Source organism: Clinocottus analis, unplaced genomic scaffold, assembly GCF_023055335.1.
Source record: "Clinocottus analis isolate CAN_PGR_092001 unplaced genomic scaffold, fCliAna1.0.p SCAF_4, whole genome shotgun sequence".
Lineage (NCBI taxonomy): Eukaryota > Metazoa > Chordata > Actinopteri > Perciformes > Cottidae > Clinocottus > Clinocottus analis.
Genome location: NW_027176153.1, coordinates 16,908,289 through 16,922,922, shown reverse-complemented (window position 1 = coordinate 16,922,922; position 14,634 = coordinate 16,908,289). Strand labels below are relative to the sequence as shown.

The 14,634-nt window shown below is 44.0% G+C and overlaps 2 protein-coding genes across 3 annotated transcripts in view; one reads left to right on the top strand and one right to left on the bottom strand.

Moving 5' to 3' along the window:
* The window catches only part of LOC137799975 (low-density lipoprotein receptor-related protein 1-like), a 79,380-nt gene that overhangs the window by 51,653 nt on the left and 13,093 nt on the right, over positions 1-14,634 (top strand). For both annotated transcript variants that reach the window (XM_068596906.1, XM_068596905.1), the window contains exons 32-60: positions 169-318; positions 420-560; positions 750-878; positions 964-1,095; positions 1,217-1,351; positions 1,436-1,565; positions 1,690-1,816; positions 2,333-2,484; positions 2,657-2,781; positions 3,044-3,415; positions 7,777-7,966; positions 8,142-8,346; positions 8,435-8,627; positions 9,149-9,274; positions 9,371-9,499; positions 9,846-9,965; positions 10,124-10,237; positions 10,391-10,540; positions 10,629-10,751; positions 10,894-11,010; positions 11,092-11,220; positions 11,361-11,486; positions 11,585-11,725; positions 11,883-12,070; positions 12,797-12,980; positions 13,102-13,187; positions 13,285-13,404; positions 13,523-13,710; positions 13,859-14,064. In XM_068596906.1, the coding sequence (XP_068453007.1) occupies positions 169-318; positions 420-560; positions 750-878; positions 964-1,095; positions 1,217-1,351; positions 1,436-1,565; positions 1,690-1,816; positions 2,333-2,484; positions 2,657-2,781; positions 3,044-3,415; positions 7,777-7,966; positions 8,142-8,346; positions 8,435-8,627; positions 9,149-9,274; positions 9,371-9,499; positions 9,846-9,965; positions 10,124-10,237; positions 10,391-10,540; positions 10,629-10,751; positions 10,894-11,010; positions 11,092-11,220; positions 11,361-11,486; positions 11,585-11,725; positions 11,883-12,070; positions 12,797-12,980; positions 13,102-13,187; positions 13,285-13,404; positions 13,523-13,710; positions 13,859-14,064 (4,428 nt within the window). The remainder of the gene's footprint in view (positions 1-168; positions 319-419; positions 561-749; positions 879-963; positions 1,096-1,216; positions 1,352-1,435; positions 1,566-1,689; positions 1,817-2,332; positions 2,485-2,656; positions 2,782-3,043; positions 3,416-7,776; positions 7,967-8,141; positions 8,347-8,434; positions 8,628-9,148; positions 9,275-9,370; positions 9,500-9,845; positions 9,966-10,123; positions 10,238-10,390; positions 10,541-10,628; positions 10,752-10,893; positions 11,011-11,091; positions 11,221-11,360; positions 11,487-11,584; positions 11,726-11,882; positions 12,071-12,796; positions 12,981-13,101; positions 13,188-13,284; positions 13,405-13,522; positions 13,711-13,858; positions 14,065-14,634) is intronic.
* Positions 4,315-5,352, bottom strand: LOC137799979 (galanin receptor type 1). The gene has a single exon (XM_068596912.1). The coding sequence runs from the start codon at positions 5,350-5,352 to the stop codon at positions 4,315-4,317; it is 1,038 nt and encodes a 345-aa protein (XP_068453013.1).

Below are 14,634 nucleotides of genomic sequence, written 5' to 3'. Positions count from 1 at the left end.
CACATACTCCCCCGCAAATAATAACTGTCAGCAAATATGTTAGGATTATTCTGTGCATTTACACCAAAGAGTTAAATAGAGATCTATCGATCTATCTATCTATCTCGATATCTATCTATCTATCTATCTATACACATACATCATAGCCTCATTATGTTTTCCACTCAGGCCTCTCCATAGATTATGAAAAAGAGCAGCTGTACTGGATCAGCTCAGGAAACGGCACCATTAGCCGCTGTAATCTGGATGGCATGAAACTTGAAATCCTGGAAGGTGTTAAAGGAAAACTTACTAAGGCTACTGCACTGGCCATTATGGGTAAGTTAAAAATATGATTCTTCAAATGTATCTCCTCTGTTTTCTGGTCTCTGGTCTGAAAGTGTTAAATGAATAACATACAAATATATGAATCACTGTAGGAGACAAGATGTGGTGGGCAGACCAGGGGACTGACCAGATAGGAACATGTGACAAGAAGGACGGAGGAAACTGGAAGGTTATGCGAAACAACACCTCCCCTATGATGCACATGAGGATTTACGATGAGGATGTGCAGAAATGTAAGAAATATTAACCCTGCATTTTTTGTAAAGGAGTTGGAAAGCAAATTTATATTGAATTCACTTGGGACTCATGTTTTGATATGGATGTCAAATTGGCTATATCAATGGTCTATTTAGCTTAAAACTCAAAACGAAAAAGATTTTATTGTATTATTGTGCCTGACTGTCTCTCCCCTCTTCCTTTAGCGGGTATCAACCTGTGCAGTAACAACAATGGAGACTGCTCTCAGCTGTGTCTGCCGACCTCACCAACAACCAGGGCCTGCATGTGCACGGCTGGATACAGCCTCAAGACAGGACAGCAGTCCTGTGAAGGTAAGACACCACAGCGACAGTCGCACATACTGTAGGAATTGAGTGAGCCCTAAAAACTAAACTATATCGTACTGTCTCTGAGCAGGCATGGGCTCTTTCCTGCTTTACTCTGTTCATGAGGGAATTAGAGGAATTCCACTCGACCCGGCAGACAAATCTGACGCTTTGGTGCCAGTGTCTGGCACCTCTCTGGCCGTCGGCATAGACTTCCACGCTGGTGAGTGACACTGCTGAAAATCAATAACTGGAGGACCTTGCTTGAGTGACATTTTGAAGCTGTCATTATCTCAGTGAAGTCAATATTTATAGGTTGACACAAAAGGCCTCTTTGTTTTCAGAGAATGACACCATCTACTGGGTGGACATGGGCCTGAGCACCATCAGCAGGGCGAAGAGAGATCAGACATGGAGAGAAGATGTGGTCACCAACGGCATTGGCAGGGTGGAGGGCATCACAGTCGACTGGATCGCAGGTCTCGTCAAGACGGATTTGAAATCTTATTTTAATGCTCTTGTCCAGGACTACATAGCTGATTTAAATCTTTGTTCTTTTATAGGAAATATTTACTGGACTGACCAGGGCTTTGACGTGATCGAGGTGGCCAGGCTGAATGGCTCCTTCCGCTATGTAGTCATTTCTCAGGGCCTGGACAAGCCCAGAGCCATCACTGTTCACCCAGTTAAAGGGTAAGTCTCCCTGGCAGCAGTTTAACTCAGCCGTGTGTAATGCTGTTGCCTTTAGTAACCTGCATGGATGTGATAGTGATAATATATCGATCTAAATTCCTCTAAAATGCACTTTTGTTTGCAGGTATCTGTTCTGGACTGAGTGGGGTCAGTACCCTCGCATTGAGCGCTCTCGATTGGATGGCTCCGAGAGGTTGGTCCTGGTCAATGTGAGCATCAGTTGGCCCAATGGAATCTCCGTCGACTACGAGGTGTGGACCACGGCTGACTTCATAGCGTTCAAGACATCCCGAAACTCAGTTGTCATTATTTACCCTCTGAGCCCCAAGCAGTTTCAGGACAATACTTTGCTCCTGCCACATTTTACTTTCTGGCCTAATTTTTCTCCTATGGAAATGACACAATCATGGCTAGAAGTAAAGACAACACAAAACAATATTGTGTGCAGTACAACAAAGTAATGATACCATAAAGTATAAAAAAGAAAAACACAAGTTGAATTTCTGTGATCATTTATTTGACAAACATTTGAAAAACATTGGGGCCTCCAAATGCTATACATATCAAACTCTTTATATTTTTTAAAAGCTCTCTGCTTTAGCATTACATTTTAAGGCATCAGGCGCTGTAGTGAACGAGCTCAATGGGCGTTTATGAATTAACAGTGTACTAGCATATCCTTAATACCTTTTTGGTTTGATTTTCATTCTGAAAATGTGAGCTTCCCTCAATAACGAACATTTTGTTTCTGCTTTTTGTCTTTGCAGGGGGGTATGCTGTATTGGTGCGACGCCAGAACCGACAAGATTGAGCGTATCAACCTGGAGACTGGAGAGAACAGGGAGCTGGTGCTGGCTAACAACAACATGGACATGTTTGCTGTGTCTGTTTTTGAGGAATTCATTTATTGGAGTGACAGGTCAGTTCAGACGTTAATTAATGAGTTAAACAAATCATTGCAAAATGTCTATACATTGCTCTACTTACTATCTCTCTATGCCTGTTATTTCATGACAGCTTTTGAATTATCTGGAAGATAGCCAAATTGTATTATACTGTTAATTGAATCAGTTGTGTTGCCTCTTCTTTAGGACTCATGCCAATGGCTCCATTAAGAGAGGCAGCAAAGACAACGCTACAGATGCTGTTCAGCTTCGGACTGGCATCGGTGTACAGCTGAAAGACATCAAGGTTTTCAACAGGGCCAGGCAGCAAGGTACGAACAGACACAACACATTTAAAACCAGAAACTGAACCAGAAACCTGAAAAAAGAAGCTTTTTTTTTTGCTGATAAGTCTGGCAAAATATCCTTAAGAATAATCGTCATTCTTCAGTTTTCCTTCACAAACACAATGATAAAACTTTTCCCTCCCAACTTACTCCAGCCCCTTAGGAATCGATTAAATCAAAATTGTTTTTAACAAGGCTCCTTATTTGTTGTAACAACCCACCTCATAAACGTGTCCCTGCTCCTCAGGCACCAACGTCTGCAAAGACAACGGCGGCTGTGAACAGCTGTGTCTTTTCCGTGGCAACGGGCAGCGCACCTGCGCCTGTGCTCACGGCATGCTGGCAGAGGACAACCGAGGCTGCCGCGACTATGACGGATACCTGCTGTACTCGGAGCGTACCATTCTGAAGAGCATCCACCTGTCTGATGAGACGAACCTCAACGCGCCAATAAAGCCGTTTGAGGACCCTGACCACATGAAGAATGTCATCGCCCTCAGCTATGACTATCATGGCGGGGGAGGCAAAGGAGCCAACCGCATCTTCTTCAGCGATATCCACTTTGGCAACATCCAGCAGATCAACGACGATGGCACTGACCGGAAGATTGTGGTGCACAGTAAGTTTGTAGTCCTCAATAACGTGTTATTCTTTTCAACAAAAAAGTCTGCATCACTTCACCCAAACGTTTCCCTCCATTCTATATTTCAGCTGCATTGGTCCCTTTGCTTTTATCCTGTTCATTGATAATTGAATGTTGCCCCTCGTCCCCACAACACGATAAATAACCATCATCACTCATTTTTATGCAACACAAGCACCCAGGAGGATCCTCTGCATGTACACACAGCTGCAGCTTCTCAACTGGAGGGGATTGACATCACTTAGGGCGGCCACTTGAAGAAGACACACTTTCACACACAAATGCACAAGCACACCCCCTGTGCATTTTGCCTGTTTCAATACTAAAATGTCTTTTAAATCCCACTCTCTTTAAATGATTCAATAGAAGGTTGTTGAACACCATCCAGAAGCAATACATTTCAAAGCCCTGGACCCAAAGCTGTTAGCGAGCACTATTCAAAACCGACGAGGAAGGTTAGAGAAATAAATACAGTGCATGGGTTTTTGGTGTGTTTATTGATGATGTTGTTAGAAAAGAATATGGCTAGTTTTCCCATATTTTTAACCACCAAGTGCAGAATGTTTTCCAGTTTTAGAATAATGTAATACAGCTGAGGACAGAGGAGTGTATTAGTTCCATACGAGACTTGGCAATACATTATTACAATTTTTACATTCAAATAAACATTCTCTTTTTTTGAAATTCTCAAGTTAAGAAAACCAAGCAAATTGTTTGTAAAAACTAGCAAAAAAGATAATATCATTTTGTAGTTCACACATGAAGAAATTTAACCTGAATCAACACATACCAACGGGATGAAGTGCATTGCATTTAACATCACTTGGAGCATTGCATGTGTAATATTTACATACAGTAATCCAATTTCAGAAGAGTCAGTTTGGGGCTCTTTCTGAAGTCGTGTCCAGCTCAAAGGGCTGTACCTTGTCCCTGCCCATCACATCAGGGCACCTCATCGGACAGCTTTTGCACCATGCCCAGCGTTTCCTCCCTAGCTCTAGTAAGTCTCGTCTAAACTTCTGAGACATGAGCCCATAGAGTAAAGGGTTTACCACTGCTACTGAGGATGCCAACAGTCTGGCCAGGATTGCAATGGTATTGTATCCAGGTGCGCCCACTATGGTTTCTCCAACGTAGAAGAACATGAGGACATAAGAGGGCAGCCAGAGGAGAGTGAAGACCACGACCAGGAGAGCTGAAGTGTGAGTGACTTGGCTCTGGTAGCGCTCCAGCTGGGGAGCGTTCCCCAGCAGCCGTGCATGTCGAAGAAAACAGTAGATCTTGGTATACATCAGTACAATGATACCCAGTGGTAGCGCGAAGCCGAACAGGAAGAGGGCAATGCTGTAGACCATCTGGCTGAAGTTGGACAGGAAGGCAAAGCAGTGCACTGCGCTGGAGACGGTAACTGTGCGAAAGGCAAACTGCGGCGCTGCCAAGGCCGAGGCAGGGATCCAGAGTAGAGCTACTGTCCACTTAATGTGTCGTTGAATTCTTGAACGGTAGGCCCAGGCGGGGTGTACCACTGTAAGGTAACGTGTCACAGCCAACGCTGCCAGGGTGAAGACGGACGCAGCTGAGCAGGCCACACCCAGGAAGCTGATGGCCTTGCACAGAAAGCTGCCGAAAGGCCAGAAGCCCAGGGTGATGGCAGAGGTGTGGAAAGGCAGGCAGAGCAGCAGCAGCAGGTCTGCAGCACTCAGAGCCAGCAGCAGGGTGTCCGTACCATGCGGAGGTTGACTTTTTCTCCTCCTCCTCCCGGTAAGAATGGTGATGACCAGGCTTTGGCCCACCAAGCCGATCACCAGAATTAGTCCATCCAGGATGGGAACAAAGGCCTGGATCACAGCCTCATCCGCCCTACTCATTTGCCCAGGGCTGCTGCTGTTTACTTGCTGCCCCAAAATCTCCATGCATTCACAATAAAAGTCTATTGAGTAATTAATCTAATGGCCCGTTAATGTTCGGTATCAGAGCAGCATGTTCACGCCGTGTCTGGGTGATGCATCTGTTGGCTCCAGTCTATGTCTTGAAATGTAATTATCACAGGAATGACCACACTCCATTAAGTCAGCTATTACTCTCATAATGACAGTGAGTAGCTCAGCAGTGGAAATCACGCTGGTTCGTTGACTTTGTCGCCATTTGAAGCTTACAATCCTAGGACTTGCAGGAAGAGAATAGAAATATTATATTCTTGTTTATCTTTAGTTTTGTGTGTGGAGTTGTAAATATGAACTGCACCAATATCCAGTCCATCCACATGCAGTTGGAATTCATTTTCAAGTGTCCAGAGAGAGTCAAGTGCTAATGTCCTCCTGCTCTGTGTCTGGTTGAAGCCTCAATGTGTCTAAAATAGGGTCACCTTCACTGTTTTTCTACTTATGAGAAGGAATTATGTTTGGCTCAGAAAAAATAAATATACATGACCTTAAAGAGCAGTTCTCGCAAACTGGCTTTTCCTTGTCTGCATCAGCATGTCCGTCATAATCCAAGGAGAAAGGAAAACCGGAGAGATGTCCCTGCAGCAATTACTCTATGGCTGTATTGATTTCTTGAAACCAGGCAACGGTAGACAAATTCACCCCAGTGGTTGCTCACTGACGTTCCACTTTAAATGGAGTCAATGCTACTTGATGCTAAGTGGTCACCGCGGCAGGAGGCATCTTGTCCATTTAGAAGCTCTCAAGAGACTTGCAACCTCGTAGACGTCACCAGCAGAAGAGTCACCGTACGATTCACATGACTTCAATCCGTCGAAGGAATGAATAAGAAATGAACGGTCTTAAAATGAGCAATAACAAAAGATAATTCTCTGGTGTCACTTTGAGTAGTACACTTCTCCAGTGATGGTTCAAGAGACGCTGGGCGGCAGTGGTCTTTCCAACTGGTTTCCATGACTGTTTGCACAGTAACAAGGGGCTGACCTGATCTCGGAAAGGGGAGGGGAGACTTTTTTTTTTATTATCTTTATTTATAAGCGACCATGTACAGTTCAAACATAAATGTCAGCATTTGATGCACTGTACCGGATTATAGCTTCAGCCAATTTGCATCTATAGTCTCTTGACAAGTCATAACAAACATAACACAAGAGCAAACAGTGCGGGGTGAAAGACGCAATACAACATTATACATGGTGAGAAGAACACACAATACAAAGCTACAGAGCAGCACATTAACCAAGTAGTAAAAACCATAATGCTTTTGCAAATGTTGTTTCTCATTACATAATACTGGTTTCGAACCAGCTTTGTGCCCAGGAATAGCTTTTTCTAATTTCTGTTTGGCGCAGCCTGATTGTGTGACTTTGTTTGCTTGACTTTGTATTTGACCCGCAGCTGGTCGTTGAGTTGCATTTAGTTTTTTTAACAAGGTATTTAGCCTTAAAATTGTCCCGCATTAAGGTTAATTATGGCACTTTGGCCTTCATTTAAAAGATCTATGAAAGGACTTTCAACAGAGAGCAAACAAGTGTGTGGAGTGTTCAGGCTTTTATTGTTGGCAGTAAGTGGTCATAAATGTGGTTGCTAGTGTGACCAAGATGGATCACAGATGGATGCACATCTTGGATCCCGTACGGCTGCAGTACAGTGTCCTTTTCCCTGAAGTTGTGCGTCATATAGGCACAGTTAAAATAGTATTACTACTACTCTATGTACTATGAGTCGGGGGTAGCAGAACAAAATGACTGGCTATCAAGAGCAGCTTCATCTTTACCGATCATGGCAGAGTTCTTTCACCCTGGCCGATGTCCCTTAAGTGACTCACACTGTTGAGTGGCAGTTTTCTTCCCAGAACAAGAAGTCACCAGGACTCAGTGTCCACGGGGAGCTGTGTTTGTATGTGCAGGCAGCCAGCCATGAAATGACAGGATGATACAGACTCTTTAAACACTCTCCAGAAACAACCGGTGTGTCACATCCTCTGCTCTGTGCGGCACCACTACCATCACACTCTTTCTTTTTCACTATTCTCTTCCTCCTTCCTTCTTCCTCTGAGTATTTCACAGTTCATTAACTGATGCTGGAAGATGGGAATAATCTTAAAAACACTTAACTACTGCCTTTAATAAAGTCTCAGAGTTAACCATGTTAAATTATAACTGTGATTAATAATTTGTTGAATTCTCACGTGAGGTCATTGATTAATTAAACTCCTAATAACACCCTTGAGCGCCAATATTTATACTGAAATGAAAAGACTTTGTTCCTCTCAAGCTTTTGGCCTCCTGCAGCGTTGGCTGGCTGAAAATAAAAGATCTATTGTCTGAAGAACTGTAGTCATGTGTCCAAAATATTTACTGAAGGCCAACTTTGTCCTTCTTTGCTCCACAGATATAGGATCAGTTGAGGGCCTGGCATATCACCGTGGTTGGGATACACTCTATTGGACCAGTTACACAACCTCAACCATCACTCGCCACACTGTGGACCAGAGCCGCTCTGTGGCCTACAACCGCAACACTGTGGTCACTATGTCTGGAGAGGACCACCCCAGAGCCTTTGTGCTGGACGAGTGTCAGGAGTGAGTCATTATCGAATCGTTGTGCCATGCCCTGTATCCAAGCCAGTTTCTTTTTTACTTTCTTTTGAACAGGAGATTCATTTTGATTTAATTCAACCGTGACATTTATTCCAAGACATTTTACGAGCTCCCACTGCACATCATTATGCTTATCCTGTGTTTGCTCCCTCCACAGTATTATGTTCTGGACCAACTGGAATGAGCAGGCACCAAGTATCATGAGGGCCTCTCTGAATGGAGCCAATGTGCTCGCGATCATCGGTAGTGATATTAAAACCCCCAACGGCCTGGCCATAGATCACCGTGCTGAGAAACTCTACTTCTCTGACGCCACACTGGACAAGATTGAACGCTGTGAATACGATGGAAGCAGCCGTTATGTAAGACGACGCCTTCATTTTTCTTTTGCTACACAATGACTCACAATTCAGAGTTCCGTGACATAATGCCGAAATGTTTCCGTTTCAGGTCTTGTTGAAGAATGAGCCCGTGCATCCATTCGGCCTGGCTGTGTATGGAGACTACATCTTCTGGACGGACTGGGTGAGGAGGGCCGTCCTTAGGGCGGACAAATACACAGGAGGAGACATGAAAGTGCTGCGTGCCGACATCCCTCAGCAACCCATGGGCATTGTGGCTGTGGCTAATGACACCAACAGCTGTAAGTAATTTACTGGAAAGTTTGTATAGTTTACACCTCTAGACTACATGATAACAATTGTTTTATCCATGTTAGTGGCCAGGCTTTAGGTAGCCTATCACTCTGGTTCAGACTGAAATACATCAACAAGGAATAGGTTGCCATGAAATTTGGCACAGATATCTAATAGCTCACTCAGGAATCTTTCATCACTTTGGTTATCATCGAGTTCATTTTTCTAATTTGTCCAAACTAATGATGTTCGCATCTGCCTCAGCTAAATGATTGCATGCTAACAAGCTAAAGTAAGAAGGTGAACATGGTAAACTTGTTGGCGTTGCCGTTACGAGCATGTTGCCATGTTGCTGTTAACTATGGCCAAGCTAAGAAGTCATTGCAAAGGTTTATTCGTGCCGGAATATAGTAACTGCACTGCATTGTGAATATTTAATTGTGCTGGGCTTTCTGTTAATATTCCTCCCACAAGGAAAAGACACACGTCGAACCCTCCAACTAACCCTCTTGTGTCATATCTTCCTCAGGTGAGTTTTCTCCTTGTCGATCAAATAACGGAGGTTGCCAAGACCTGTGTCTGCCCACGTCCGATGGACGGGTCAACTGCAGTTGCCGCGGAGACAGACAACTCCTGGAAGACAACACCTGCTCTTGTGAGAGAAAGTCTTCAATCGTTTTAGGATCAAATATTCTACTTCTTGATTGAAAGGTTGAAAAGTTGCTGAATTAACATGTTTTTACCTCCCCAGCACTGAATGTGTCATGTGGAAGTGTGGATGACTTTGAGTGTGGAAACGGAGACTGTATCAACTACAGCCTGACGTGTGACGGCATGACTCACTGCAAGGACAAGTCTGATGAGAAGCAGTCCTATTGCGGTGAGTTTCTTATGGGACGAGTGGTATGGGACTGTTTCTGAGCTGTCACAGGCCAACATTTATATGTTATCATTTTCAGGTAATTGCACTAATTTAGAAATAGTGCAAAAATACATCACACATAATATTAGATGAATTGTTTGGAGCGCACGGGCTAATATAAATAGAGAAAAGTAATACTGTTGAACTAATGTAAATGTTGAACTAAACGGAGGAATGTAGTTTGTTTGATACAGAGCACATCTAATTGGTTTAATGTATGTACTAGTGAGTTGTTTTTATATTTCTATTCATAATATGTGAAAAAAGACTCTTGAGGTAACTGTAATCAACTGTTCCCCCGCAGCCAATCGAATTTGTAAGAAAGGCTACAGGCGCTGCATGAACGGCCGATGTATCGGCCACCAGTTCTGGTGTGATGGCACGGATGACTGTGGTGACCACTCGGATGAACTGCCCTGCAACAGTAAGCAATTCATGTGCACTTTTACAGCCGCAGCTGATTGAAAAATGAAAGGTTTTGGTTGATGTCACCGTGCTATCAGATTTTTTTTTTTGTGTCATGTTCATACAACCCGGCATTGTTTTTGCTTGCTTGATAAATGTGCCTCTTGCATCCTGCAGTGACTCTGTGCAAAGTAGGAGAGTTCCAGTGTAAAGATGGAAGCTGCATTTCCAACTTCAGCCGCTGTGACCAGGTGGTCAACTGTGAGGATGCGAGTGATGAAATAAACTGCCGTAAGTAATCGACCATGAAGATTTAAAATAGACTATTCAAGGTGAAATCTCAGCTTTAACAACAATGAGAATTGCATGGTGGAAAACAATCTCAATGGATTAGTTAAGATATCTTTAAAGTTAACTTTAAAAGCTTTTTCCATTTATTCTCAGAACCCACCGATTGCGCCCGTTTCTTCCGCCTGGGAGTGAAAGGAGTTTCCTTCCAGAGCTGTGAGAAAACTACTCTGTGTTATCTGTCCTCATGGGTGTGTGACGGCAACAATGACTGTGGAGACTTTTCAGATGAGAGAAACTGCCCAGGTCGGATGCTTTGTTTTCCTTCAAAATGCTTTCTGCCTTTCTTAAATTGGCAGAGATTTTAGATTGTTTTCCTTCTGTTATCTTGCAGATAAAAGGAAGCTTAAGTGTCCAGTCAACTTCTTCGCCTGTCCCAGTGGTCGCTGCATTCCTATGAGCTGGACCTGTGATAAGGAGAACGACTGTGAGAATGGAGCTGATGAGACACACTGTGGTCAGTCAACAAAGTTGTCCTTGAAGACGCATATGTTACTTTGTGAAAACCCAAAGAAAAACAGGCTCTTTTTATTTGGTGTCCCGATGCCCATGGAAAAACGTATTTAGTGTGAATAAGATCATTTCTCTCTCCTTTGCAGACAAATTTTGTACGTCCACCCAGTTTGAATGTGGGAACCATCGCTGCATTTCCAGCCACTGGGTGTGTGACGGCTCTGACGACTGTGGAGATGGTTCTGATGAGGACCAGAAATGCAGTAAGTGACAAATTACTAACTTGAGTAAGATCTTTTCTGACATTATGTCATCACGTAACTTTCCCGTAATTATCTCCACAGAGTCCAAGACATGCAGTCCTGAGGCTTTCCAGTGTCCCGGCTCCCACATGTGTGTGCCTCAACGCTGGAAGTGTGATGGAGACAAAGACTGTCCTGATGGAGCTGATGAGAGCGTTAAGGCTGGCTGCAGTGAGTGGGACAGTTACTAAATAACTCCATGGAAAGAAATCGGTCCTCTTTTGTGTTGTGATTAAACAAAACTAACAACAGAAACACTGCCAACACAGTTCCATGCCCATTAACCAAACGGTGTTCTTCTCCTTTTCCAGTGTACAGCAACAACACTTGTGATGAAAATGAGTTTGTGTGCCAGAACAGACAGTGTATCCCCAAGCACTTTGTGTGCGATCATGACGTTGATTGCTCCGACGGCTCAGATGAATCCCCAGAATGTGGTGAGTGTGTGGATTGGGAAGAGAAAGTTCAGCCCATAACAGTTTCATAGTGATAGGTGTAATGGGTTAATGGTAAACGTACTCTTGTTGTGATGTAGAATACCCAACGTGTGGTCCGGAGGAGTTCCGCTGTGCCAACGGCCGCTGCCTCAACCAGAAGAAATGGGAGTGTGATGGAGAGTTTGACTGTCACGATGGCTCTGATGAAGCTCCCAAGAACCCTCGCTGCACTGACTCTGGTAGAAATTATTAATCAATATGTGTATATAATTTGTATTTCTCTACCAATGTAACAACTGATTAATCCTAAGAGAATCATCTTGTTCAGAAATGCCAGAGCCGCATCCTGTTTCAAAGTTACATTAATGTAACCTGACCATTTGCCGATGATTTCAGAGAGGACGTGTAATGAGTCAGCCTTCATGTGCCGTAATGGGAAGTGCTTGAATGAGACTCTGCTGTGCGACCGCAACGATGACTGCGGTGACGGCTCTGATGAACTCAACTGCTTCATCAACGAGTGTCTCAACAGTAAGCTGAGTGGTTGCTCGCAGCTCTGCGATGACCTCAAGATAGGCTTCAAAGTAAGTCATCATATTGTTTGTAATTTGCTTTTTTCCCCCACATGTTGTCTCTCTTCCTCGATGTAGGAGTCCGTTATTAGAGCAGCTTGAACTCTGTGTGAACTCTCATGTCTGTGGTTTTGAGGAAGTGGTCAGAGTTTCATTTGGAAATGCTGAGATATTATTTGTAAACCCAAAGGTTTCTATATGATTCAGGGTGTTGTATTCAGTGTTTGTACAACATTTAACTGAATATAACTTCACCATCATTTAACTGAATATAACTTCACCATCAAAGAGTTGCCTGTGTGTGTGACTTCCTTTGTGCACAGTGCTTAATCTCCTTCAAATTCCCCCCAGCTTTTAGCTGATTTTGACGAGTAATGAATACATGTTTTTGCTATTTCTTGTGGTAAAATTATGTTCATGCCACTCATTTGACAAACGCATTGAATGCCAGCTTAGTTTTCTAACGCCGCTCTCTGTTACAAGAGCATTTTGCAAATGAGATCTGCAGCTATTTATGCAGAATTTCTGACAGCAGGATTTCATGAAAATGTTGAGATATTTGTCCCACTCTACAGAGAAATTGGCTTTTGGTGACAAGAACAAGACGTGTATCAGGTTGACTGGTTTTGTGTCAGGCACCTGCAGGCACTTCTAATTGTTCCAGACAAAAAGAGAGAAGTGCTAAAACCTGAAGGCGATGAGATTTTGACATGTCTCCTGTGCTCTTGGCCCCTTCAGTGCAGGTGTCATCCTGGTTTCCAGCTTAAGCGTGACGGGAAGACATGTGTAGATATAGACGAGTGCACAACCACCTACCCTTGTTCTCAGCGCTGCATCAACACGCATGGCAGCTTCCACTGTCTCTGCGTGGATGGGTTTGAACTCAGCCCCAATGACCCCACCACCTGCAAGTCCACGTCGGGTAAGGCATGCTTGTGTGTGTGTGTGTGTGTGTGGGGGTGTGTGGGTTTTGCATTTTGCTGGTTGTTTTATAGACAAATGAACCCTGACTCAAATGTTTAATGTCTGGTATTTGTGTGCAGAAGTGGAGCCCTACTTGATCTTTGCGAACCGATACTACCTGAGAAAACTCAATCTGGATGGATCCAACTACACTCTCATAAAACAGGTAAGACACACTATAGCTCTGTTTGACCTGCTGAAACACAACACGGCGAAGCTCTTATTGTTCGCACTCCATTCACCTGTAAATATCTCTGCTTCAGGGTCTGAATAATGCAGTGGCGCTGGACTTCCACTATGCAGAGCAGATGATCTACTGGACAGACGTGACCACGCAGGGCAGCATGATCCGTCGCATGCTTATGAACGGCAGCAACATAGAGGTCAGTGAGGAAATCCAGCCAGCATATTAACTATTGTATTTACTCCTTTTTATGAAAGCTGTGTGATTCTCTTGACTGGAACCGTTCTGTCTGACCCTGCAACCCTCTGACGTGGCAGGTGTTGCACCGGACCTCCCTGAGTAACCCAGATGGCTTGGCTGTGGATTGGGTTGGGGGGAACTTGTACTGGTGCGACAAAGGCCGAGACACCATCGAGGTGTCAAAACTCAATGGAGCCTACCGGACTGTGCTGGTCAACAATGGCCTGAGGGAACCTCGTGCTGTGGCTGTGGATGTCCGCTACGGGTGAGGAGCAGAGCTCGAGTTTCACAGACTATCAAAACATAGTTACACGGTCATGGTGACTGCTGAGCTATTCTTGATATGTAAGGTGAATTTCCTTTCCAGTCACCAGATTGTAACTGTAACTCTCTGTTTGTCCCCCGCTGGTTAGGTATCTGTATTGGTCTGACTGGGGAGACAACCCTCACATTGGGAGAATCGGTATGGATGGCACAAACAGAAGTGTCATCGTCGAGGATAAGATCACGTGGCCCAATGGACTTACCCTTGACTTCATCAATGACCGTATATACTGGGCCGATGCCAGAGAGGACTACATTGAGTTTGCCAGCCTTGATGGCACCAACAGACACACAGGTAACACACCAGTTCACATTCAGACATCCGAAAAGCAACTTGACTGATGGGTCACGATTTTCTAACTGGTTTTCAACAGAGTGGGACTCCAGTTTCTTGTATGAATATTGGTCTGTAGAAAATTAAGATTTGATTTTTAGTGCCACATAATTGCCACATAATTGCCACATAATTGCATCTTCAAGTTGAAATATATGAAGAATGCTTTCAAGGCACAATGGTTGATGCATTTATTGTTTTAATATTTTAAATAAAGCTAGTGAGCAACTGGGAAGCTTTAAAACGTTTTCAGCTTGGCCACTTTATAGAAGAAACACTTTTTGACAAAACCTCACTGGCAGTCAAACAAGGAAGTGCAGAAACTAAATATTGTGCCTCTTACATTTTGTTTTAGGTACAATTTGTAGGATGCCAGGCTTATGGACTTGTCTTCTTCTTGTCAAATAGTCGTGCGTCATCCATTGGCATACTTGTTTGGGAGCCACCAAGAATAAGCAGGCAGGTCAGATGGTTCCCTGCTGGGCTGGAGGCATGCAGCACAGGCCCAGGGGACAGAAGTCCTTTCTGTTT

What these genes read in the sequence shown, in the direction of transcription:
- LOC137799979 (XM_068596912.1), bottom strand. Translation starts at nt 5,352, where the DNA reads ATGGAGATTTTGGGGCAGCAAGTAAACAGCAGCAGCCCTGGGCAAATG.